This window comes from Pan troglodytes, chromosome 5, assembly GCF_028858775.2.
Source record: "Pan troglodytes isolate AG18354 chromosome 5, NHGRI_mPanTro3-v2.0_pri, whole genome shotgun sequence".
Classification (NCBI taxonomy): Eukaryota; Metazoa; Chordata; class Mammalia; order Primates; family Hominidae; genus Pan; species Pan troglodytes.
In genome coordinates this window covers 155,747,497-155,770,576 of record NC_072403.2, presented here as the reverse complement: position 1 = coordinate 155,770,576, position 23,080 = coordinate 155,747,497, and the positions used below count along the sequence as shown (strand labels likewise).

At 38.4% G+C, this 23,080-nt stretch overlaps 1 protein-coding gene across 2 annotated transcripts in view; it reads right to left on the bottom strand.

Annotated features, from left to right (window-relative positions):
• Nucleotides 1-23,080, bottom strand: part of ZC2HC1B (zinc finger C2HC-type containing 1B) — a 101,589-nt gene that overhangs the window by 56,422 nt on the left and 22,087 nt on the right. For both annotated transcript variants that reach the window (XR_010158219.1, XM_518779.7), the window contains exons 4-6: nucleotides 22,853-22,991; nucleotides 10,970-11,109; nucleotides 6,468-6,576 (exon numbers count right to left, since the gene is read on the bottom strand). Coding sequence is in view for 1 of the 2 variants with exons in the window: in XM_518779.7 (XP_518779.4) it covers nucleotides 6,468-6,576; nucleotides 10,970-11,109; nucleotides 22,853-22,991 (388 nt within the window). In the remaining variant the exon portion in view is untranslated. The remainder of the gene's footprint in view (nucleotides 1-6,467; nucleotides 6,577-10,969; nucleotides 11,110-22,852; nucleotides 22,992-23,080) is intronic.

Sequence of the window (23,080 nt, the reverse complement as noted above, 5' to 3'; positions counted from 1 at the left end):
ACAGAATGCCTGAATAGACCAATAACAAGTTCTGAAATTGAGGCAGAAATAAATAGCCTACCAGCCGGGAAAAAAAAAAAAAAAGCCCAGGACCAGAGAGATTCACAGATGAATTCTACTAAAGGTACAAAGAAGAGCTGCTGGTACTATTTCTACTGAAACTATTCCAAAAAATTGAAAAGGAGGGGGAATCTTCCCTAACTTATTTTTTTTTTCTTTTTTGAGATGGAGTCTAGCTCTGTCACCCAGGCTGGAGTGCAGTGGGTCAATCTCAGCTCACTGCAACCTCTGCCTCCCAGGTTCATGTGACTCTCATGCCTCAGCCTCCTGAGTAGCTGGGATTACAGAAGCCCACCACCAAAACCTGTCAGAGATACACAACCAACAACAAAAACTTCAGGCCAATACCGTTGATGAACATCAATGCAAAAATCCTCAACAAAATACTGGCAAACCAAATCCAGCAGCACATCAAAAAGCTTATCCACTGCAATTCAGTAGGCTTCATCCCTGAGATGCAAGGTTGGTTCAATGTACACAAATCAATAAATGTGATACATTACATAAACAGATCTAAAGATATGAATTTCTTAATGGATACAGAAAGGACCTTCAATAAATTTCAACATCCCTTTATGTTAAAAACGCTCAATAAACTAGGTATTAAAGGAACACACTTCAAAATAATAAGTGTCACATATGACAAACCCACAGCCAATATCATACTGATTCGGCAAAAGCTGGAAGATTTCCCCTTGAAAACTGGCACAAGACAAAGAGGCCCTCTCTCACCACTCCTATTGAACATAGTACTGGAAGTTCTGTCCAGCGCAATCAGGCAAAAGAAAGAAAGAAAGAAGATTCCAACAGGAAGAGAGGAAGTCAAACTATCTTTGTTTGCAGATGACAGGATCCTATATCTAGAAAACCCCATTGTCTCAGGCCAAAAGCTTCTTAAGTTGGTAAGCAACTTCAGCAAAGTCTCAAAATACAAAATCAATGTGCAAAAATTGCTAGCATTCCTATACACAAACAACAGGCAAGCTGAGAGCCAAATCATGAGTGAACCTCCATTCACAATTGTCACAGAAAGAATAAAATGCCCAGGAATACAGCTAACAAGGAAAGTGAAGAATCTCTTCAAAGAGAACTATAAACCACTGCTCAAAGAAATCAGAGATGACACAAACAAAAGGAAAAATATACCATGCTCATGAATAGGAAGAATCAATATCATGAAAATTGACATACTGCTCAAAGCAATTTACAGATTCAATGCAATTTCCATTAAACTACCATTGACACTCTTCACAGAATTAGAAAAAAACTATTTTAAAATTCATATGAAATCAAAACAGAGCCCGAATAGTCAAGACAATCCTAAGCAAAAAGAACAAAGCTGGAGCCATCACGCTACCCAACTTCAAACTACACTACAAGGCTACAGTAACCAAAACAGCATTACACTAGTACAAAAAGACTCAGAGACCAATGGAACAGAATAGAGAACCCAGAGATAAGATTGCACACCTAAAACCATCTGATCTTCAACAAACCTGACAAAAACAAGCAATGGGGAAAGAATTCTTTATTTAATAAATGGTGCTGGGATAACTGGCCAGCCATATGCAGAGAATTGAAACTGGATCCCTTCCTTACACCATCTGCAAAAATCAACTCAAGATGGATTAAGGACTTAAATGTAAAGCCCCAAAACTAGAAAAACCATAGAAGAAAATCTAGGCAATATCATTCAGAACATAGGCATGGGCAAAGATTTCATGATGAAGACACCAAAAGCAATTGCAACAAATGCAAAAATTGACAAATGGGATCTAGTTAAACTAAAGAAGTTCTGTACAGCAAAAGAAACTACCAATAGAGTGAACACACAATTTACAGAATGGGAGAAAATGTTTGCAATCTATCCATCTGACAAAGGTCTAATATGTAGCATCTACAAGGAACTTATACAATTTTAAAAGATAAAAACAACTTCATTAAAATGTAGGCAAAGGACATGAACAGATACTTCTCAAAAGAAGACATACATGCAGCCAACAAACATATGAAAAGAGCTCAACATCACTGAACATTAGAGAAATGCAAATCAAAACCACAATGAGACACCATCTTACACCAATCAGAATAGCTATTATTAAAAAGTTAAAAAATAACAGATGCTGGCAAGGTTGTGGAGAAAAAGGAACATTGTACACTGTTGGTGGAACTATAAATTAGTTTAACCATTGTGGAAGACAGTGTGGTGATTCCTCAAAGATCTAGAGGCAGAAATACCATTTGACCCAGCAATCCCATTACTGGGTATATACCCCAAGGAATATAAATTATTCTATTATAAAGATACATGCACATGTATTTTCATTGCAGCACTATTCACAATAGCAAAGACATGGAATCAACCTAAATGTCCATCAGTGATAGACTGGATAAAGAAAATGTGGTACATATACACCATGGAATACCATACAGCCATAAAAAGGAATGAGATGGTGTCCTTTGCAGGGACGTGGATGGAGCTGGAGGCCATTGTCTTCCACAAACTAATGCAGGAACAGAAAACCAAATCCCACATGTTCTCACTTATAAGTGGGAGCTGGATGATGAGAAAACATGGACACATAGTGGAGAACAACACACAATGGGGCCTGCTGGAGAATGGGGGGAAGGAGGGAGAGCATGAGGAAGAATAGCTCATGGATGCTCAGCTTAATACCTAGGATGATCTGGCAGCAAATCACCGTAGCACATGCTTACCTATGTAACAAACCTGCACATCCTGCACATGTACCCCTGAACTTAAAATGAAAAGAAAACCATTAGCTTGATAGACTAATAAAAAAAAAAAAAAAGAGGGGCTGGGCACAGTGGCTAATGCCTGTAATCCCAGCACTTTGCAAGGCCAAGGCGGGCAGATCACTTGAGGCCATAATTTAGAGACCAGCCTAGCTAACATGGCAAAACTCTATCTCTATTAAAAATACAAAAATTAGCCAGGTGTGGTGGTGTGTGCCTGTGGTTCTAGCTACTGGAGAGGCTGAGACAGGAGAATCGCCTGAACCCAGGAGGTGGAGGTTGCAGTGAACTAAGATTTCGCCACTGCAATCCAGCCTTGGCAACAGAGTGAAGCTCTCTCTCAAAACAAAACAAAAAAAATTAAAATTAAAATTAAAAAAGAGAAAACACTCAAATTACTCAAATCAGAAAAGAAAATGGAGATATGACTACCAATGCTATAGAAATAAAAAAGGATTTCATGAGAGTATTATGAAAAAATATATACCAAAAAATTGGAGAACCTAGATGAAATGGATGAATTCCTAAAAAACACAACACCTACCTAGAGTAAATCATGAACGAATAGAATATTTGAATAGACTGATAACTAGTAAGGAGATAGAATTAATAATAATAAATCTCATGACATTAAAATGCTCCGGACCTGAGAGCTTCACTGGCGAATTCCACCAAACATTTAAAGAAAAACTAACACCAACCCTTCTCAGACTTTTCCCAAATGTGTTGAAGAAGTAGGAACATTCCTAATTCATTCCATAAGGCGAAGGGTACCCTGACTTCAAAGATGCTGTAAGAAAACTACATCCCTTATGAACATTAATGCAAAAATCCTCAATAAAATACTAACAAATCAAGTTCAGTAGCATGTTAAAAGGATTATATACCATGACCATGTGAGATTTGTTCCTGGGATACAGGGATGGTTCAACACATGAAAATCGATCAATGTACACTACATTTACAGAATAAAGGACAAAAATTACATCATCATCTCAATTGATGCAAAAAAAAGCATTTGAGAAAATTCAACACCCTTTCATGATAAAAACACTCAACAAACTAAGAATAGAAGGAAACTACCTCAACATAATAAAAACCACACATGTAAAACCCACAGAGATCACCATACTCAATGCTGAAAGACTGAAAACTTTCCCTCTGAGATCAAGAACAATGCAAGTGTGCTAATTTTCACCACTTCTATTTAATGAAGTACTAGAAGTTCCAACCAGAGCAATTAGGCAAGAAAAAAATTAAAAGGCATCCAAATTGGAAAGGAGGAAGTAAAATTATCTCTGTTCACAGATGCTATGATCTTATAAGCAGAAAATCCTAAAGATATCACCAAAAAACTTATTAGAAGCAATAAATTAATTCAGCAAAGTAGAACAGAAAGTCAACACATGAAAATTAGTTGTGTTTCTATATACTGACAATGAACAATCAAAAAAATTATGAAGACAACTACATTTACAATAACATCAAAAAGAACACTTAGGAATGAACTTAAGCAATGAGGTGAAAGATTTGTACAATGAAAACTACAAAACATTGCTGAAAGAAATTAAAGAGGACATAAATAAACAGAAATATATTCCATGTTCATGGATTTGAAAACTTACTATTGTTAAGATGTCCATACTAACCAAAGCAATCTGCAGATTCAGTGCAATCACGGTTAAAATCTCAATGATGTTTCTTGCAGAAATAAAAAAGCCCAACCTAAAATTCACATGGAATCTCAAGGGATCCCAAATAGCCAAAACAATCTTGGCTGTACCTTGGAGGACTCACAGTTCCTGATGTCAAAACTTACTAAAAGCTATAGTAATCAAGGAAATATAATACTGGCATAAAGACAGACATATAAACCAATGAAATAGAATAGAGTCCAGAAATAAACCCTTGTATACATGGCCAAATGATTTTTGACAAGGGTGCAAGACCATTGGTTGAATGGGGAAACTGGACATCTACATTCAAAAGAATGAAGCTGGACTCTTACCTAACACCATATATTAAAAATTAACTCAAAATGGATCAAAGAACTAAAACGTAAGATCTAAAGCTAGCCTTAGCTTAGACAAAAACATAGGAGTAAACCTCTCTGACCCTGGATTAGGCAAGGATTAATCCAATTTCTTGGATTCCTTGGTCACCAGCGGCAACCAAAGAAAAACAGACAAATTGGACTTCACGAAAATTTTAAAAATTTATGAATCAAGAGAATATCAGCATAGTGAGAACTCATCTCTACGAAAAATTTAAAAATTATCTGGGCATGGTGGCACATGCGTATAGTCCTGGGTACTTGGGAGGCTGAGGTGGGAGGATCACTTGAGCCTGGCAGGTTGAAGCTGCAGTGAGCTATGATTGTGCCACTGCACTCCAGCCTGGGCAACAGAGACCCTGTCTCAAACAAACAAAAAACACACACAAAAAAGAATATCAACAGAGTAAAAAGGCAACCCATGGAATAGGAAAGAAAAGAATATTTATAAACCATATGGCTGATAAGGGATTAATATCCAGAATACATAGAGAATTCCTAAAAGTCAACAACAAAAACAACCAATCACACTGGTGATTAAGTTAGCAAAAACCAAAACAACAAAAACAATTCAAAAATGGGCAAAGGACTTGAGCAGACATTTTTTCAAAGAATATATACAAATGACCAATAAGCACTTGAAAAGAGGCTTAACCTCATAAGTCATTAGAGATATGCAAATTAAAACTAAAATGAGATACCACCTCATCCCCATTAGGATGGCTCCTATGGTTCTGCCTTGTTGCTACTTTGAAGAAATTACAGTCAGCCTCTGTTCCCATGGGTTCCACATCTGCAGATTTAACAACTACAGATGGAGAACATTTAAAAATAAATAAATAGATAAATAAAACCCAAGTGTACCAATAATAAAAAATAATACAACAATTTTAATATAGCATAACAACTACTTACATAGCATTTACATTGCCTTAGGTATTATAAGTAATCTGGAGATGATTTAGTGTATACAGGAGGATGTGCCTAGGTTATATACAAATTCTACGCCATTTTATATCAGGGACTTCAACATCTCAGGTTTTGGTACCCACTAGGGCCCTGGGACCAATCCCCTGTGGATACCGAGGGATGACTGTACAGAAATTCTTGACTTATGTTAGTTTGACATAAGATTTTTCAACTTTACATGGGTTAATTGGGAGGTTAAATGCATTTTTGACTTATAATATTTCTATTTACAATGGGCTTATCAGGACATAGGCCCATCATAAATTGAGGAGGATCTGTATTTATTTCTAGAAAACAAACTTTCCCCTTATTTTCAACACAAACATATGACACGTGGTCTTCTCCTATTTTCAATCTCTTCAATTTTACTAGACCGGAGAACAATGGTTTAGACTCCCATTGCAGTAATTGAATTTGACTTGTACATTGTGAAAGTTGTGTAATCCTGATAAATTAAGAAATATTCCCTTTTGGCAAATAAGCTTTAACCTCTAACCCAAATATCTTTGCATCTAAAAGCAACAGTGAATGTCTTAGAGCTTTTGCAGACTACCAGTGAATCCCAAACCCGACAGTGATCTCCTCTGACCCCCATCATTTGAGAGCTGAAATGTGTGCTTTGACTCACCTGACTTGGTTGGGACTTCATTCGTGGCCACCAGGGCCCTGTTCTGCAGCAAAGCTCCCACGGCACTGGTAACAGTTGGTTCTTTTTTTGGACCCATCTGAGCCCTACCCTACAGAGAGAGAAAGAAAGAGACAAAGAGAACACCTTCTGTATGTAACCTCAGGTGCCACATAGGAGGTACAGCTGTTCCCACTTAACCAGCAGCAGAATGGCATCATCTGCAGGGATTCCCTGAATCCAGGGGAAGGGGACAGACACACACCCTGCACTTCAGTTAGCCTGGTTCTTGTCCTCCCAGCTGGTGCTCAAAGCAATATCTGGGTTTTGAAGCTTCCCTTCCATAATTAAGCCCTTGGGGTTGGTGGTGGTATATTTATCCTATAAAATTAGTTGTATGGAGACATAAGAAATCACTTAATGTCAATAAAGGATATATTTAAAGAACATTTTATTTTTTTCATTACACTTGAAGACTATTTTGTTTTTTTTAACATGAACAAAGAAAAACAGATTGGCAGGCAGCAAATGTTTGAAGTATGAAATTCCAACATCCCTACACCATCCCCCTCCCTGCAGAGCAGCAGCAGCAGAATAGTTACATTAAAACGAAATAAGGACCAAAAGGTTTCTCACATGCTCCTTTTATCTTGCCACTGATCCCACCTCCAGTTCCACAGAAACTGCAGGATAGAGATAACCTGTTACACCAAGTGAGAATTCTCACTTGGGCAAGAATGGCTGAGAGACTATAGGAGGCAGCTCATCCCCATTCACACAAATAAAGCTATTTTTAGAGGCCTATATTGGTCTCTTTTGGTTAAGAGTATGACACATTTTAAAAGTTGATTATGTTTAAAATAGAAACATATTTCGGCTGTGTTAACAGCCCTTCAAAACTGAAACAACCCCTCCTTTCTTGTTCCATTTTTGAATAAGCTTCACTATTAGACAAGGCCCCAAAGTGGAGAAGCTGGCACAAAGGAAACAAATACGGCTGTTCAGATATACTCTACAGTGAGTGAAGGAATTCACAAAGCAAGCAATTTTTCTTCTGTGTTCCCAATCACCACTCAGCTCTGGAAAACAAGGAGAGGAATGGGGCCAAGTCACTGGTTACACTGACAGCCAGCTGGCCTTCTTCAGGAATAAAAACACTTCCGTTTGCTGCTTTCCTGTGCTCTCTTTGGCCCCACTAAAGCAGACTAACTCTGGAGACCAGTAAGAAGAACCATCTGCAGAAATGTAACTCACCCTTTACTGCTTTACAGAATGTAGGTAGACTTATACATACAAACTTTTCCATAATTAGGCTGTGTTCAAGCCCAAAGTAGTCATATTCCTCCAAAAGTGTCATGCCAATCGTATCAACTGGAAAAGGCTACTGGAGAAGGGGAGGGTGGGGTAATGTAGAGAGAGGAAAGGAGGAGCCCCTATGTGCAAGACACTGAACCGGGCCCTTCACTTATCTATAAGTCCCCCAACAACTCAGCAAGGTACACATGATTAACCCCATTTTACAGATTAAAGTGAATCCCAAAGAATTTAAGTAACTCGGCCAAGTTTACCTAAATTATAGAATTAAAATTCAAACCCTGGCCGGGCACGGGGTCTCATGCCTGTAATCCCAGCACTTTGGGAGACCAAGGCAGGCAGATCACCTGAGGTCAGGAGTTCGAGACCAGCCTGGCCAACATGGTGAAACCTCGTCTCTACTAAAAATACAAAAGGTAGCCAGGCATGGTGGTGGGAGCCTGTAATCCAAGCTACTTGGAAGGCTGGGGCACAAGAATCGCTTGAACCCGGGAGGCGGAGGTTGCAGTGAGCCGAGATCACACCACTGCACTCCAGCCTGGGCAACAGAGTGAGACTCTGTCTCAAAAAAAAAAAAAAAAAAAAAAAAAGAAAGGAAGAAAGAAAGAAAGAAAGAAAGAAAGAAAGAAAGAAAGAAAGAAAGAAAGAAAGAAAGAAATTCAAACCCTGACTACTGAATGTAGAATCCTGGCTTTTTCTACATTGCACTTCTTTTCATGCTATCTCAGATGTCAAGACTGAATCTAGGCGGCGTGTGGTGGCTCATGCCTGTCATCCCAGCACTTTGGGAGGCTGAGGCAAGCGGATCACTTGAGGTCAGGGGTTTGTGACCAGCCTGGCCAACATGGTGAAACTCCATCTCTTCTGAACATACAAAAATTAGTCAGGCATGGTGGTGGGTGACTGTAATCCCAGCTACTTGGGAGGCTGAGGCCGGAGAATCGCTTGAACCCAGGAGGCGGAGGTTGCAGTGAGCCGAGATTGTGCCACTGCACTCCAGCCTGGGCAACAGAGTGAGACTCCATCTCAAAAACAAAAACAAAACAATCTATAAAACTGTATTTATTGTAACCACTGCCTCTCACCACCCATATGTCCTCCCTCCTGTGTTCTATTATCTACAGAGATTGTCTTCCTGTCTGTCCAGGCTCTGGAGCTGAAAACCTTATTGTCAACCCTGATTCCCTCTTTTATCCTATGTCTAATCATTTTCTCAGTCTCATCAATTATTTCTTAGATTCTCCCTCCCACACAACCCTATTAATCGTCCTATTCCAGGCCCTCATTCAAGGACCTGTTAATCAAGGACCTGTCAATCAAGGACCTGTCAATCAAGGACAGTCCTTGATTTTAGGGCATTTATTCAATCAATTCCTCTCTTCTTCCTCTCTCAACTGGCTTGAGTTAAAGCCCTTCTAGTTCTGGCTGCCTGTCTGCCTGTCTTGCCTGTCCCTGTACCTCTTTTTTCTTTTCTTTTTCTTTTTTTTTTTTTTGAGACGGAGTTTTGCTCTTGTTGCCCAGGCTGGAGTGCAATGGCGTGATCTTGGCTCACCACAACCTCTGCCTCCCAGGTTCAAGCAATTCTCCTGCCTCAGCCTCACAAATAGCTGGGATTACAGGCATGTGACACCACATATGGCTGATTTTGTATTTTTAGTAGAGACGGGGTTTCTCCATGTTGGTCAGGCTGGTCTCAAACTCCCTACCTCAGGTGATCTGCCCACCTCAGCCCCCCAAAGTGCTGGGATTACAGGCGTGAGCCACCACACCCAGCACCCTGTACCTCTTTCGTAGGTACTCTATGCTTTCGCTCCCCAGATGGGTGCCTCAGGCCACAAGCTGGATGTTTTGTGCATAAAGCCCTTCCCAACCCCAACTCTAGGCTGGTGAACCCATTTTGATATTTAAGGGCAAAAAGTTTGCTTGCCTTTGAAGACTTCCAGGAATTGCAGTGACTTCTTCTTCCATAGCTCTCCTATATATGCCAACTGTACCAGCTCTAAGTCCCCCTCCATCTTTCAATGACAAATTCTTGATCAAGCCAGTACCTAGCACAGTTTCTGGTACATAGTTGATAGTCAATAACCTTCTAATGCTTAAGGGGATAGCGCTGAGGATCCACAGTCTGTGGGATCCGCTTTTGTTGGAAACGGTCCCACCCCATTACATACTGGATTTAACCAGAAGCTTTCTAAACAGGCTGTAGGGGCCAGGCACGATGCTCACACTTGTAGTTCTAGCACTTTGGGAGGCTGAAGAGGGCAGATTGCTTGGGCCCAGGAGTTTGAGACCAGCCTGAGCAACACAGTGAGACCCCATCTCTACTAAAAATACAAAAAATTAGCTGGGCGTGGTGCTATGCACCTGTAGTTCCAGCTACTCAGGAGGCCAAGGTGGGAGTATCACCTGCACCTGGGAGGTCAAAGCTGCAATGAGCCATGATTACACCATTGCACTCCAGCCTGGGCAACAGAGTGAGCCCCTGTCTCAAAAATAAATAAACAGTCTGTATACACTTAAAGTATTCAGACCAACTTTTCATGGCATCTAAGCCATGTCTATGAAACTAATAGTTTTTATGCTATATTGTAAGTATGTACCTGAGACCTTCGACTGTATGGTGCTGTTTGCTGGCTCCAGTTCTGTGGTTTGTAAATCTACTGTCTTCCACTTCAGGTTGTTATTTTACTGATTTGCACCTAATGTTAACAGCTGCTTCCATTCATCCACATATCCCTTTAACTTGCTGATTCTGTGACTTTAAATAAAAGGTGAAGACCCCTCCTCTATAGAGCAAAACACATGACCTGTGGGGCAGTTGCCTTGGGACAGCCTGTCCCACTCAGGCAGTTTCACTTCAGATTCGCAATTCTTTTCTGGGTGATTAAGGTTGATACTGTTGGATAAAGAGTTTTGCCATAATGCTATAGAAACACTATGTGTTCAAGTCTTCACCCAAAGAAGCTTCAAATACTTTAGAAATATTTTTTTCTACAACACCCAAAGGTGCCTTAGCTGGAAAGCATTCTCCTGCAAAAGAAGTCAGCTCCCACAGGGGTGAGCAATCGTGATCAGTTCTCTTCACGCTTACACTTCTTAGGATGGGTAACTGAGGTTCTCTAGGGAATTCTACCGGCTCACCCCTAGGCATTCAAGGGCACAAGAGCCAACACCTGGGGAGAGATAGTTACCTGCGCTCTGGATGCCAATTTGGCTGCTGTCTGAGCTGGATTAAAGACTCGGCGAGAAGACTGATCCTTGCAGAAATTAGTATGTCGCTCAGCTGCGCTTTCATTAAACCTTCTCATACGATATGGACATTGAATATAATCTGAATGTAAAGATAACAACAAATGGCAATTAGCACTTCAAAAACAACTATAGAATACTATAGAATTATAGAATGAACTACATGAAGTGAAATAAGGATATGATGGCTCATGCCAGTAATCCCAGCACTCTGTGGGGCTGAGGTGAGTGGACTGCTTGAGTCCAGGAGTTTGAGACCAGCCTGGGCAACACGGCAAAACCCCGTCCCTACAAAAAATTAGCCAGGTGTGGTGGTGTGTGCCTGTGGTTCCAGCCACTCGAGAGGATAGCTTGAGCCCAGAAGGTCAAGGCTGCAGTCAGCTGTGATCATGCCACAGCACTCCAGCCTGGGCAACAGAACAAGACCCTATTTCAAATAAGTAAATAAATAAATATGTAAGTAATGATATGAACTCTGCTCCAACATGAAAGAACAAGGTCCCAAACTCTGGTTTGAGACTATTCCAAAGGGGGAGACATGCAGGGCTCAACTAAAGGACATGGCAGGGAAAAATGTCACAACCTGTGCATTCATTTCAATTGTCTGCCCTTGAAATGTTTAAGTGATGTACTTTTCCAGAAAAACAAAGAAAATTAATCTTAAGAACTTCTCAATGAAATGAATTATTTAGTAAATCCTGTGTAAAGAAAGTAGTTCTAGAATCACAGAATGTTAGTATTGACGGCACAGTAGGGCACAGAATATTCAAAAGCATAGGTTGTAGTGCTGGGTGGGTCTTAGAGAAGTTACGGAGTTACAGAGGGAGATGGGATGTTTCAAAATGTGGGTTTGGAAGATATGAATGGAAGTCAATGGGACTGTGTCACTGGCAGAAAGACATACTGCTTTTGCAGTGGCTAGATTTTTTTTTTCACTTAACTACTAAGTGAGCAGGCAATATATTCAGGAAGGAGATAGTAATAGGATAAAAGGTGAGGACTCAAAAAACAGAAAAGGGAAAGAAGGAGGGATGATAGGAAAGTTCACCGAAAACAGCTTCAGCTTCCAGAGATGCAATGGCCCAGGCAGCTCCTGTCGGCCTCAGGTTCTCTGTGGTTCTGTATAATATCTTTTTTTTCTTCTTTCATTTGCAATTACCAGACATAATTGGTTACGGAGAGAAATGAGAAGTGGGAAACAGGCAAGATCTTCTTAGAATGTGGAGCTGCTCATAGCAAAACTAGGTTGGCAACTACCCCTCTAAATCAAGCAGGGATTGGTGTTTGCTGTGTTTTGTTTCAGGCACCTTAAAGGGATAGCACACTAGATATCAGCAACATAAAATAATCCCACCGCCCCGACCCCAGGAAGGGTGTGAAACTGCATCAACCTCAAACTCAGTGTAGAACTTGTGTTAGTGTATAGTCAAAATTCCTACATGCGTGGATGGATATTTCATGTAGTGATGTTAAGAATTTTTTGTAAGCCACCTTTTTAAGCAGTTTGGGGAGTTTCCTATTTGAACAAATCATTTCCTAAAATGTATATTCATAAGATGTAACAATTGTTAAGCACTTAGGAATTATCTGGTAGCCTTATCCTTTATTTCTTACTCCATCCAGAAGGCAGTACCTCATCATTAATTTAACACTGACTGAGCATCTACTTGGTGCCAGGTGCTGTCTTACACCTGGGGATGCAATGTCTCTGAAATCAAGGAGTAAGCATTCTAGCACAGAAACAAACAAAAATTTCACACGGAGATAAATGCCTTGAAAAAAAATAGAACAGGACAGCATTGGGAAATGATAAAAAGCCCAGTGCTGGAGCTTGCCTGACTGGTTTTGAGCCTGAGTTCTTTACTTGCTATGTGTGTGAACTCGGGCAAGTTACCCAACCTCCTTAAGCTTCCATTTTCCCAGCACCTACGTATCACCTGTTTCATCGGGTTGTTGTGAAAGTTAACTATGATAATCCACATAAAGGCCTGGCACAGTGGGCGGGGTGGAACATACTAAATGTTTTGTAAATGCTAGCTATTGCTATAAGGAAACAGGTTCATCAAGGTTGTGTTTCCAACTACCAAATAGAAGTGAAACTGCCTAGGAAAAAAGTACAATAGAAAGTGCCATTATCATTCAGAATTCATTTACAATGGTTTAGAAGAACCATCTAGAACATGGCTCTTAGCTTGGTGGTTATTTCTTCAATTTTGCCAGCTGGGAAGTGAAGTCTTACATAAGAAATGCTGCAACCATAAACCCTACTCACATTAGGCAAAGACAATGATCATGGCAATACTGAGTTACTTCCTTAATCCCACTTGCTCATTCACTCACTGCCACCCTTCTGTGTTTGGTACTACATATCACCATGGAGACAGCAAAGTTTAAGTCTATTTCCCTGCCAATGAAAATCTCAGAGATGATTAGGCAAACAGAAAATTACTGCTTGGTGGGATAAACTGTAGAAAAAGAGGCACTAGGGCCTCTGGGACCCTACAGAAGGAACATAAGGCCCCACCAGAGGGGCAGAGAGCAGGCAGGAGAGAGTCCTGTGGCTGAGCATTCAAGGTTGCTGATTCTATTTATGTTGAAGTTCACATATTTTGAGAATTGTTGTATTTTCTGCAACAATAATCTGAACCCAGCATAACTGAGCTACATGTTCTACCCTCAGCTCAGTCGGAGTCACCTCTCTTCCTCTATCAATAATGTTTTCATAAAATCACCATGTCCTATTTATTTCAAGAGGTAATGATTTTAAAAGTCAGAGTCCAAATGAATTCTTTTGAGGAATATGGTGGCCAGATCTCAGAGAAAAGTGGAAAACCAAGCATTATTTTAAAATGCCAACATTGTGCTATGTATCCATGTCTACGTAGCTATGCAAAATGGTAACTGAATGTCCCAGACCTCACAGAAAAATAACAATTATAAATATTCTATATCACTGTCCCCATAAACTGTCACAGTATCCTAGAAATTTAAATCATTGACAGACTTAGCCAAGTCACTAAAAAGTAGAATATAGGCATGTCTCAAAAACTGAATCATGAAAATAGGGAATCATGCTGAGGAAAAAAGGGAAATTACTGGCACATTCATGCATGTTAGGCCATGTTATATATAACTCTAGTTATATGTATATAAATTCTTTAGTACTGGCCGGGTGCAGTGGCTCATGCCTGTAATCCCAGCACTTTGGGAGGCCGAGGCAGGTGCATCACCTGAGGTCAGGAGTTCAAGATCAGCCTGACCAATATGATGAAACCCCATCTCTACTAAAAATACAGAAATCAGCTGGGCGTGGTGGCGGGCGCCTGTAATCCCAGCTACTCAGGAGGCTGAAACAGGAGAATTGCTTGAACCTGGGAGGCGGAGTTTGCAGTGACCCGAGATCCTGCCATTGCACTCCAGTCTGGGCAACAAGAGCAAAACTCCGTCTCAAAAACAACAACAACAAAAAAAAAAACAAATAAATTCTCTAGAACTTAAGCCTGAGAATTCTGGGCTAATATAAAATCCTTGCACAAACAAAATCATCAAACCGTGGTGAAAATGTTGGGAGTGCATATAATCATTTGGTTTGTTGCATAAAATTATGTTAAGGACACAAGAAAGAAGTTAATTATAAAATTATGTGTTAGCATAGAAATATAAAGAAAAATAAATTGAACATTTGGTGAGGCCTTACAAAAGGAATTTTTTTTAGAGAAACAATAATCCCCACATTTTAGATCCAAGTCATGGTTAGATCCAAGTTGGATCTAAAATGTGAGAGAAATTCACACAGCAGGACATCTGACATGGTTTCACTTATTCAATTAAAGAACCATAAGGTAGCCATCAACCCTGTAGTTTCTAATCTTAAAATGATTATATTTCTCATAAAAGATGTTTTTTGTTATATGAAACTTGTTGCCAAAGTACTTACATTATTACTAAAATCACAGCACAGATCTTTCTACTGAATATCTTAAGACAACACATTATTTCAAGATATATTTTCATTAGCACTCAATAAAAGGGAAGCAAATATGAGAATTATTTTCTGGTATAGAAGTTCAGATGACATATTTTTCAGATGATTTTATAGTATGACTACACTGTGGCTTTTTGTTTTTGCACTTTCTTAAATAGTCTTTTTGAGGAATAATTTACACACAACTAAATGCACCTATTTTACATGTACAGTTCAATGAGTTTTGACGAATGTATCCATTTTAACCACCTCAATTAAAATACAGAACATTTTCATCACCCCAAAAAGTTCCCTCATGCCCCCTTTCAGTCAATATTTTGCAAAACCCAGTCTCAGGCAACCAATTATCTATTTCCTATTACTATTCATAAGATTTCCCTGTCCTATAATTTCATATAATAGAACATCTATGTTGCTGCATGTATTTCCTCCTTATAGTTGAGTACTAGACCATTTTGTAAATATTCCACAATCTGTTTATCTATTCAATTGTTGATAGACATTTTCAATTGTTTCCAGTTTACGCTATATGAATAAAGCTATGAACAATCATGTAAATCTTTTTTATGGACATGTTTTCATTTTTTGTATAAATATCAAGAAATGGAGTTGCTTTATAGGCTAAGTGTATGTTTAACTTATTAAGAAAATACCAGTGCAGGCCGGGGGCGGTGGCTCACACCTGTAATCCCAGCACTTTGGGAGGCTGAGGTGGGTGGATCACGAGGTCAGGAGATCAAGACCATCCTGGCTAACACGGTGAAATCCTGTCTCTACTAAAAATACAAAAAATTAGCTGGGTGTGGTGGTGGGTGCCTGTAGTCCCAGCTACTTGGGAGGCTGAAGCAGGAGAATGGCATGAACCCGGGAGGCGGAGCTTGCAGTGAGCCGAGATGGTGCCACTGCACTCCAGCCTGGGTGACAGAGCAAGACTCTGTCTCAAAAAGAAAAGAAAGAAAAGAAAATACCAGTGCAAAGTGGTTGTACTGTTTTATACTTCTATCAGCAGTGTATGAGACTTCCAGTTGGTCCACATCATAGCAAACACTCATAGCGTCAGTCTTTTTCTTCTTTGTTTTTTGAGACAGTCTCACTCTGTCACCCAGGCTGGAGTGCATTAGCACAATCTCTGCTCACTGCAACCTCTGCCTCCAGGTTCAAATGATTTTCATGCCTCAGCCTCCCAAGTAGCTGGGATTACAGGAGTGAGCCACCATGCCTGGCTAATTTTTTTGTATTTTTAGTAGAGACAGGGTTTTGCCATGTTGGCCAGGCTGGTCTCAAACTCCCAGCCTCAAGGGATCCGCCTACCTTGGCCTCCCAAAGTGCTGAGATTACAAGTGTTGTATTGTCAGAGTCTTTAATTTTAGCCACTGAAGTGGATGTGTAGTGGTATCTCATTATGGTTTTTAATTTGCATTTTCCTAATGAAAATGATGTTGAGTATCTTTTCATGTGCTATTGGCTATTATTTTGTGATGTGTCTGTTCAAATAAATCTGTTGACCTTTTCTGATTGGGTTGTCTCCTTATTACTGAGTTTTAAGAGTTCTTTACATGTTCTTGATATGAGTTCTTTGTCAGATATACAAATTATGAATATTTTCTCCCAGTCTGTAACTTGCCTTTCCATTTTTTTTTTCTTTATTCATCATTTCTTCAGACCAGATCCATTTTCTTAAGTCTTAAACTGAACTGTTTAATTTTGGTAAGGCTCAATTTACTAATTTCCTTTTTTTAAAAAAAAATTATTAGTGGATTTTGTGTCCTGCCTGGGAAATCTTTGTTGGCCTTTAGTTGTAACAATTATATTAGGTCAATGATCCTTTTTGAATGACTTTTTATATATGGTTGATATAGTTTAGATATTTGTCCTCTTCAAATCTCATGTTGAAATTTGATCTTCAGTGTCAGAGGCAGTCCTAGTGTGAGGTGTTTGGATCATGGGGGTGGATGTCTTATGAACAAGCTTGGTGCTGTCCTTTTGCTAAGGAGTAAGTTCTTGCTCTATTAGCTCCCATCATAACTTATTGTTAAGAAGAGCCTGGGCTGGGCGCAGTGGCTCATGCCTGTAATCCCAACACTTTGAGAGGCCGAGGCAGGCGGATTGCTTGAGTTCAGGAATTCAAGACCAGCCTGGGCAACATGGAGAAACCCCACCTCTACCAAAAATACAAAAAACTAGCCAGGCACGGTGGCATACATCTGTGGTCCCAGCTACTCAGGAGGCTGAGGTGGGAGGATAGCTTGAGTGTGGGAGGCAGAGATTGCAGTGAGCTGAGATCATGCCACTGCACTCCAGCCTGGGTGACATAGTGAGACTCCCTCTGAAAAAAAAAAAAAAAAGAAGAGCCTGTCACTCCTCCTTCCCACCTCCTTCCCACCTCCTTCCCTTCCCTCTTGCTTTCTCTCTTGACATGTGATGCCTGCTCCCCTTCACCTTCCATCATGATTGGAGACTTCCTGAGATCCTCGAGAGAAGCAGATGCCAGTGCCATGCTTCTTGTACAACCTGCAGAACTGTGAGCCAAAAAAAACCCCTTTTCTTTATAAATTACCCAGCCTCAGGTATTTCTTTATAGCAACACAAACAGATTAAGACAATGGTATAAGAATCAAGGTTCATTTTTCCATATGGATATCCAGTTGTTCTACCATCATTTGTTGATAAGACTAGCCTTTCACCCAGTGAATTACCTTGGCATCTTTTAAGAAAATCAATTACCCGCAAATAGGGGGGTGTTCTATATCTAGATTCTATTTTCTGTTAAATTGATACACCAATACCAAGTTGTCATGATCACTGTACTGTTATAATAAGTCTTGACATCAGGTAATGTAAATACTCCAATTTTGTGCTTTTTAAAAACTATATTGCCTATTCCAGATCCTTTCCAGTTCCATAAAATCTTTGAATCAGCTAGTCAATTTCTTTTTTTTCTTTGTTCTTTCTTTTTTTTTTTTTGAGACAGAGTTTCGCTCTTGTCACCCAGACTGGAGTGCAGTGGTGCCATCTCTGCTCACTGCAACCTCTGCCTCCCGGATTCTCCTCCCTCAGTCTCCCGGGTAGCAGGGATTACAAATGCCCACCACCACATCCAGCTAATTTTTTGTGTTTTTAGTAGAGATGGGGTTTCACTGTGTTGACCAAGCTGGTCTCAAACTCTTGACCTCAAGTGATCCACCTGCCTCGGCCTCCCAAAGTGCTGGGATTACAGGTGTGAGCCACAACGCCCGGCCAGCTAGTCAATTTCTACTCAGCAAAAATAACTTCTAGGTATTTCTAGTGGAATTACATTGAATCCATAGGTTAATTTGGGTAGAATTGACATCATAACACAATCTTGAGTCTTCCAAACCAGAAAAATGGTAAATCTCATCATTTATTCTGGTCCTCTTTAATTTCTTGAGGGAATGCTGTGAGATTTTCATTTTATAGGTTCTGCATATATTTTGTTAAATACACCCCTAAATATTTACTATTTTTATGTTATTATAAATTTATTAAATTTCTTTTTTTTTTTTTTTGAGATGGAGTCTTGCTCTGTCACCCAGGATAGAGTGCAGTGGTGCGATCTCAGCTTACTGCAACCTCCGCCTCCTGGGTGCAAGTGATTCTCCTGCCTCAGCCTCCCAAGTAACTGGGATTACAGGTACCCACCACTGCACCTGGCTAATTTTTGTATTTTTTTTAGTAGAGACGGGGTTTCACCATCTTGGCCAGTCTGGTCTCGAACACCTGACCTCGTGATCCACCTGCCTCGGCCTCCCAAAGTGCTGGAATTACAGGTATGAGCCACTGCGCCCAGCCTTAAATTTCATTTTTTAATTGTTTATGCCTAGTATATAGAACTACAACTCACTTGTTTATACCTTATATCCTGAAATGTTGTTAAATTCACTTTAATTCCAGTAGCTTTTTTGTAGTTCCCTAGAATTTTCTATATTTACTCATTCACAATTATGTTGTCTGTGAATAAAGATAGTTTTACATCTTCTTCCCCAATTTACATGCTTTTTACATGTAAATATAATATTTTAATTCATTTCCTGCCTTATTACACTGAGCATTATCAATAGTACAGTGTTGAATAGAAGTGGTCAGAATGAACATCCTTGTTTTTTTCCTGATCTCAGTGGGAAAGTGTTCAGTTTTTCACTATTAAGTGTGATGTTAGCTGTAGATTTCTCAAGGATGACCTTTATGGAGGAAGTTCCTTTCTAATTCTATCTTGCTGAGAAGTCTTTTTTTTTTTTTTTTTGTATTGTATTGTTTTTAACATGTAAGGAATTACACTTTGTGGAAGGCTTTTTCTCTATTGAGATGATCATATGCTTTTAAAAATATTTTGTTAATTTGATGGATTACATCATTTTCTTCTTTTGACCTAATTTAGGTCTCATTTGCTCTTTTCCTAATCTTTTAAAGAGAAAGTTTAAGATAATTGAACTAAAACTTTTCTCTTTTCTATTATAAACATTTAAAGCTATAAAATTCCCTCTAAGAATGAATTAAGCTGCATCCCACAAAGTTAGATGTTTTCATTATCATTCAGTTAAAACTATTTTCTAATTTCTCTTGTGATTTCTTCTTAGATCCAAGGGTTATTTAGAAATGACTTGTTGATTTCCAAATATTCAGGAATTTTCCAGATATATTTTTGTCATACATTTCTAATTTAATTCTATTCTGATCAGAGAACATATTACGTATGATTTCAATTCTAAATTTGAGACCTACTTTGTGGTCCTGTATATGGTCTCTCTTAGGTGACTGTTCCACGTATACTTGAAAACACTGTCTTCTGCTGTGGCTATGTGTCATAGGATAAGTATAAATGTCAATTAGGTCAAATTGGTTACTGCTGCTCAACTCTTCTATATCTTTACTGATTTTCCTGCTGTATATTCTATCAGTTACTAAGAGAGGAGTGATAAAATCTCCAAATATAATTGTGAATTTGTCTACTTCTCCTTCCAGTTTTGTCAGTTTTTGTTTCACATTCTTAGAAGCTCTGTTACTAGGTACATAAACATTTAAAACTGATAGGTCTTCTTGACGTATTTATCATTTGAATCATCATCTGTTAATACTTGCCCTGCAGTTAACTTTGTGCTATATTAATACAGTCATTCCAGCTTTATGATTATTGTCTGCATGTATATCTTTTCTCGTGCTCTTATTTGTGTCTTTATATCAATGTGTTTTTCTTATGGAATACTTATAGTTGGGTCTTGCTTTATTATTCAGTTTGACAATTTCTGTCTTTTATCTGGAATGTGTAGGCCATTAATATGCAATTATGCATATAGTTAGGTTTAAGTCTGCCATCTTGTTATCTGTCTTTATCCCACCTGCTCTTTGTGCCTTTTTCCCCCTTTGGATTGAATTTTTTTGCATTTTTTATCGCTACTCCATGTATTGTCTTATTAGCTAAATAGCAATATTTTTTAGTGGTTACTCTAGAGTTTACAATAGGTATCTTTACCATATGATAGTCTACCTTTAAATGACACTATACCTATTCATGTATAATATAAGAACCTTACAATATATGTCCATTTTCCTCACTCAACCTTGTGCTATTGTTTTCATACATTTCACTTCCATGTTATAATACCCATTATATGCTATTACTTATGCTTTAAAAAATAACTAGTAACCCATAGTTAACATTATCCTCAATGGAAAATACAAGACAAGGATGTCTACTTTTGCCACTCCTATTCGATATAGTACGAAAAGTTCTAGCCAGAGGATTTAGGTTCAAAAAAGAAATAAAAGACATATCAATTGGGAAGGGAGAAGTAAACTTATCTCTGTTTCAGGTGACATAATGTTATTGTATAAAATCCTATAGATTCCACAAAAACACTATCAGCAATAATATTATAAATGAATTCAGCACAAGTTACAGGATACAAAGTCAACATACAAAGATCCATTATATTTTTATACACTAAAAATGAACAATCTGAAAAGAAAGTTAACAACTCATTTATAATAATGTCAAAACGAATAAAATACTTAGAAATAAATTTAACCAATGAGGTGAAAGACTTGTCCATTGAAAACTACAATATTTTGCTAAAAGAAATTAAAGAAGATGTAAATAATAGAAAGATATCCCATGTTCATGGATTGGAAAACTTAATATTGTTAAGATGACAATAGTACCCAAAACATTCTATATATTCAGTTCAATCCCTAAAAAATCTCATTATAATATTTTTACAGAAATAGAACAAAAATCCTAAAATTCATATGGACTCTCAAAGGACCTTGAATAGCGAAAACAAACTTGAGTATATTTTGCAGAACTCAAACTTCCTGATGTCAAAAATTACTAGAATACTACAGTATTCAAAACAGTTTGGTACTGGTGTAAAGACAGACATATAGACCAATGGAATAGAACAGAGAGCCCAGAAATAAATTCTCAAACATATGGTCAAGTGACTTTTGATAATGGTGCCAAGATTATTCAATGGGGAAGAAAAGTCTTTTTAACAAATGGTGCTGAGATAACTGGATATCCACATGCAAAAAAACGATGTTGGAAACTTATATTACACACAAAAATCGACTTAAAATAGATTTTTAAAAATCTAAACATAAGAGCTAAAACTAAAAGAAGAAAGCATGGGCAAGTTTCATGATGTAGGTTTGGTGATTAATTTCTGGATATGACATCAAAAGCACAGGCAACAAAAGAAAAAACAGATACACTGGACATCATCAAAATGAAAAACTTTTGTGTATTAAAGGCTATTATCAAGAGAGAGAGAAAAAGACAGTCCACAGAACTGGAGACAATATTTGCAAATCATGTATTGTATCTGATAAGATTAATATTGATATATTAATAATTTTATATTAATATTTATGCTAATCTCATTGAGATTCTAGCCCTAACTTTCAGTTTACATAAAGATGAGATAGAGGAAAAAATTTAACAATATGACTAAATAAGTGGAGAAATACAGAACATGAGACATTCTAAAAGGTGAATAGCCTGGTAGGGATATTGTTCAAGATTTAATAAAGACCGAAGAGATAACAAAAGGTAATATGTAAACTGTGATTGGATCCTGGGTTGTGGCTGAACATGGGTGAGAAGAGAGCTTTAAAAACCATTCTTAAGCTAATTGGGAAAACATATTAATATATATCAAGTGTGATAATAGTATTGTGATTATGCAGGAAAAGGGACTCATACTTAAGAGACGCATACTAAAATAGCTAAAGTATTAATGATGCTTGGAACTTACTTTTAAATGGTTCTGTCAAAGAAAAAAAAGAGAAAGGAGAAATTGTGGCAACAGCGTCAACAATTGCCAAATTTCAGTGGAGGGCATGTGTACTATTCCTTCCTCTTTTGTGTAGATTTTTAAATTTTCAAATAAAATGTTTCCAGTAAAAAAACCTGTGGGTACTAAATTGTACAGCTTCAAATGGTTAAAATGCTAAATTTCATGTTTTGGGAATTTTACCTGGAAAAAAAGAAAAGAGCTGTGGGTATTTGACACGATGGGGCTGTTGCAGAGTTGGTTAGCTTGCTCTGCATAGCTCCATACCTATCGGCTAAGAGGTGTCTGGTGTTTCTTGGAGTCATGTAATACTACAGCACAGCTACAGTGGTGTTCCCACGTTGAGACAGAGTTAGAAGGAAACACAGAATCTTTATGCAGAATTGAATAAAATAGGATGTTTACTTTTATATAATTAATAAAATTACTTCTATGTAATTGTTATTGTCAATTTCAGAGTGCATAGAGGGCATGATGATTTGGTCAAAAGTCAAGCATAGCCTCAAAAGTAACCCAAAATGTCCACACACCTGGGTTCAAGGATGGAGGGGGTGGAGGTGGGAGGGGTCGGCCTTCTTTAATGGCTAGCATACACTGCTTTGCTGATCGGATTGCATTAATAAAGTCTTCATGTTGTTGTCTCCAGTTAGACTTCCTCACAGGTGGAGACTGTAAAAAATAAAACCAACAAATAATACCCTAGACTATATACCTCTCCATTACAATTTTGTTTAAAGCTGGAATTTGAATTCACAGGA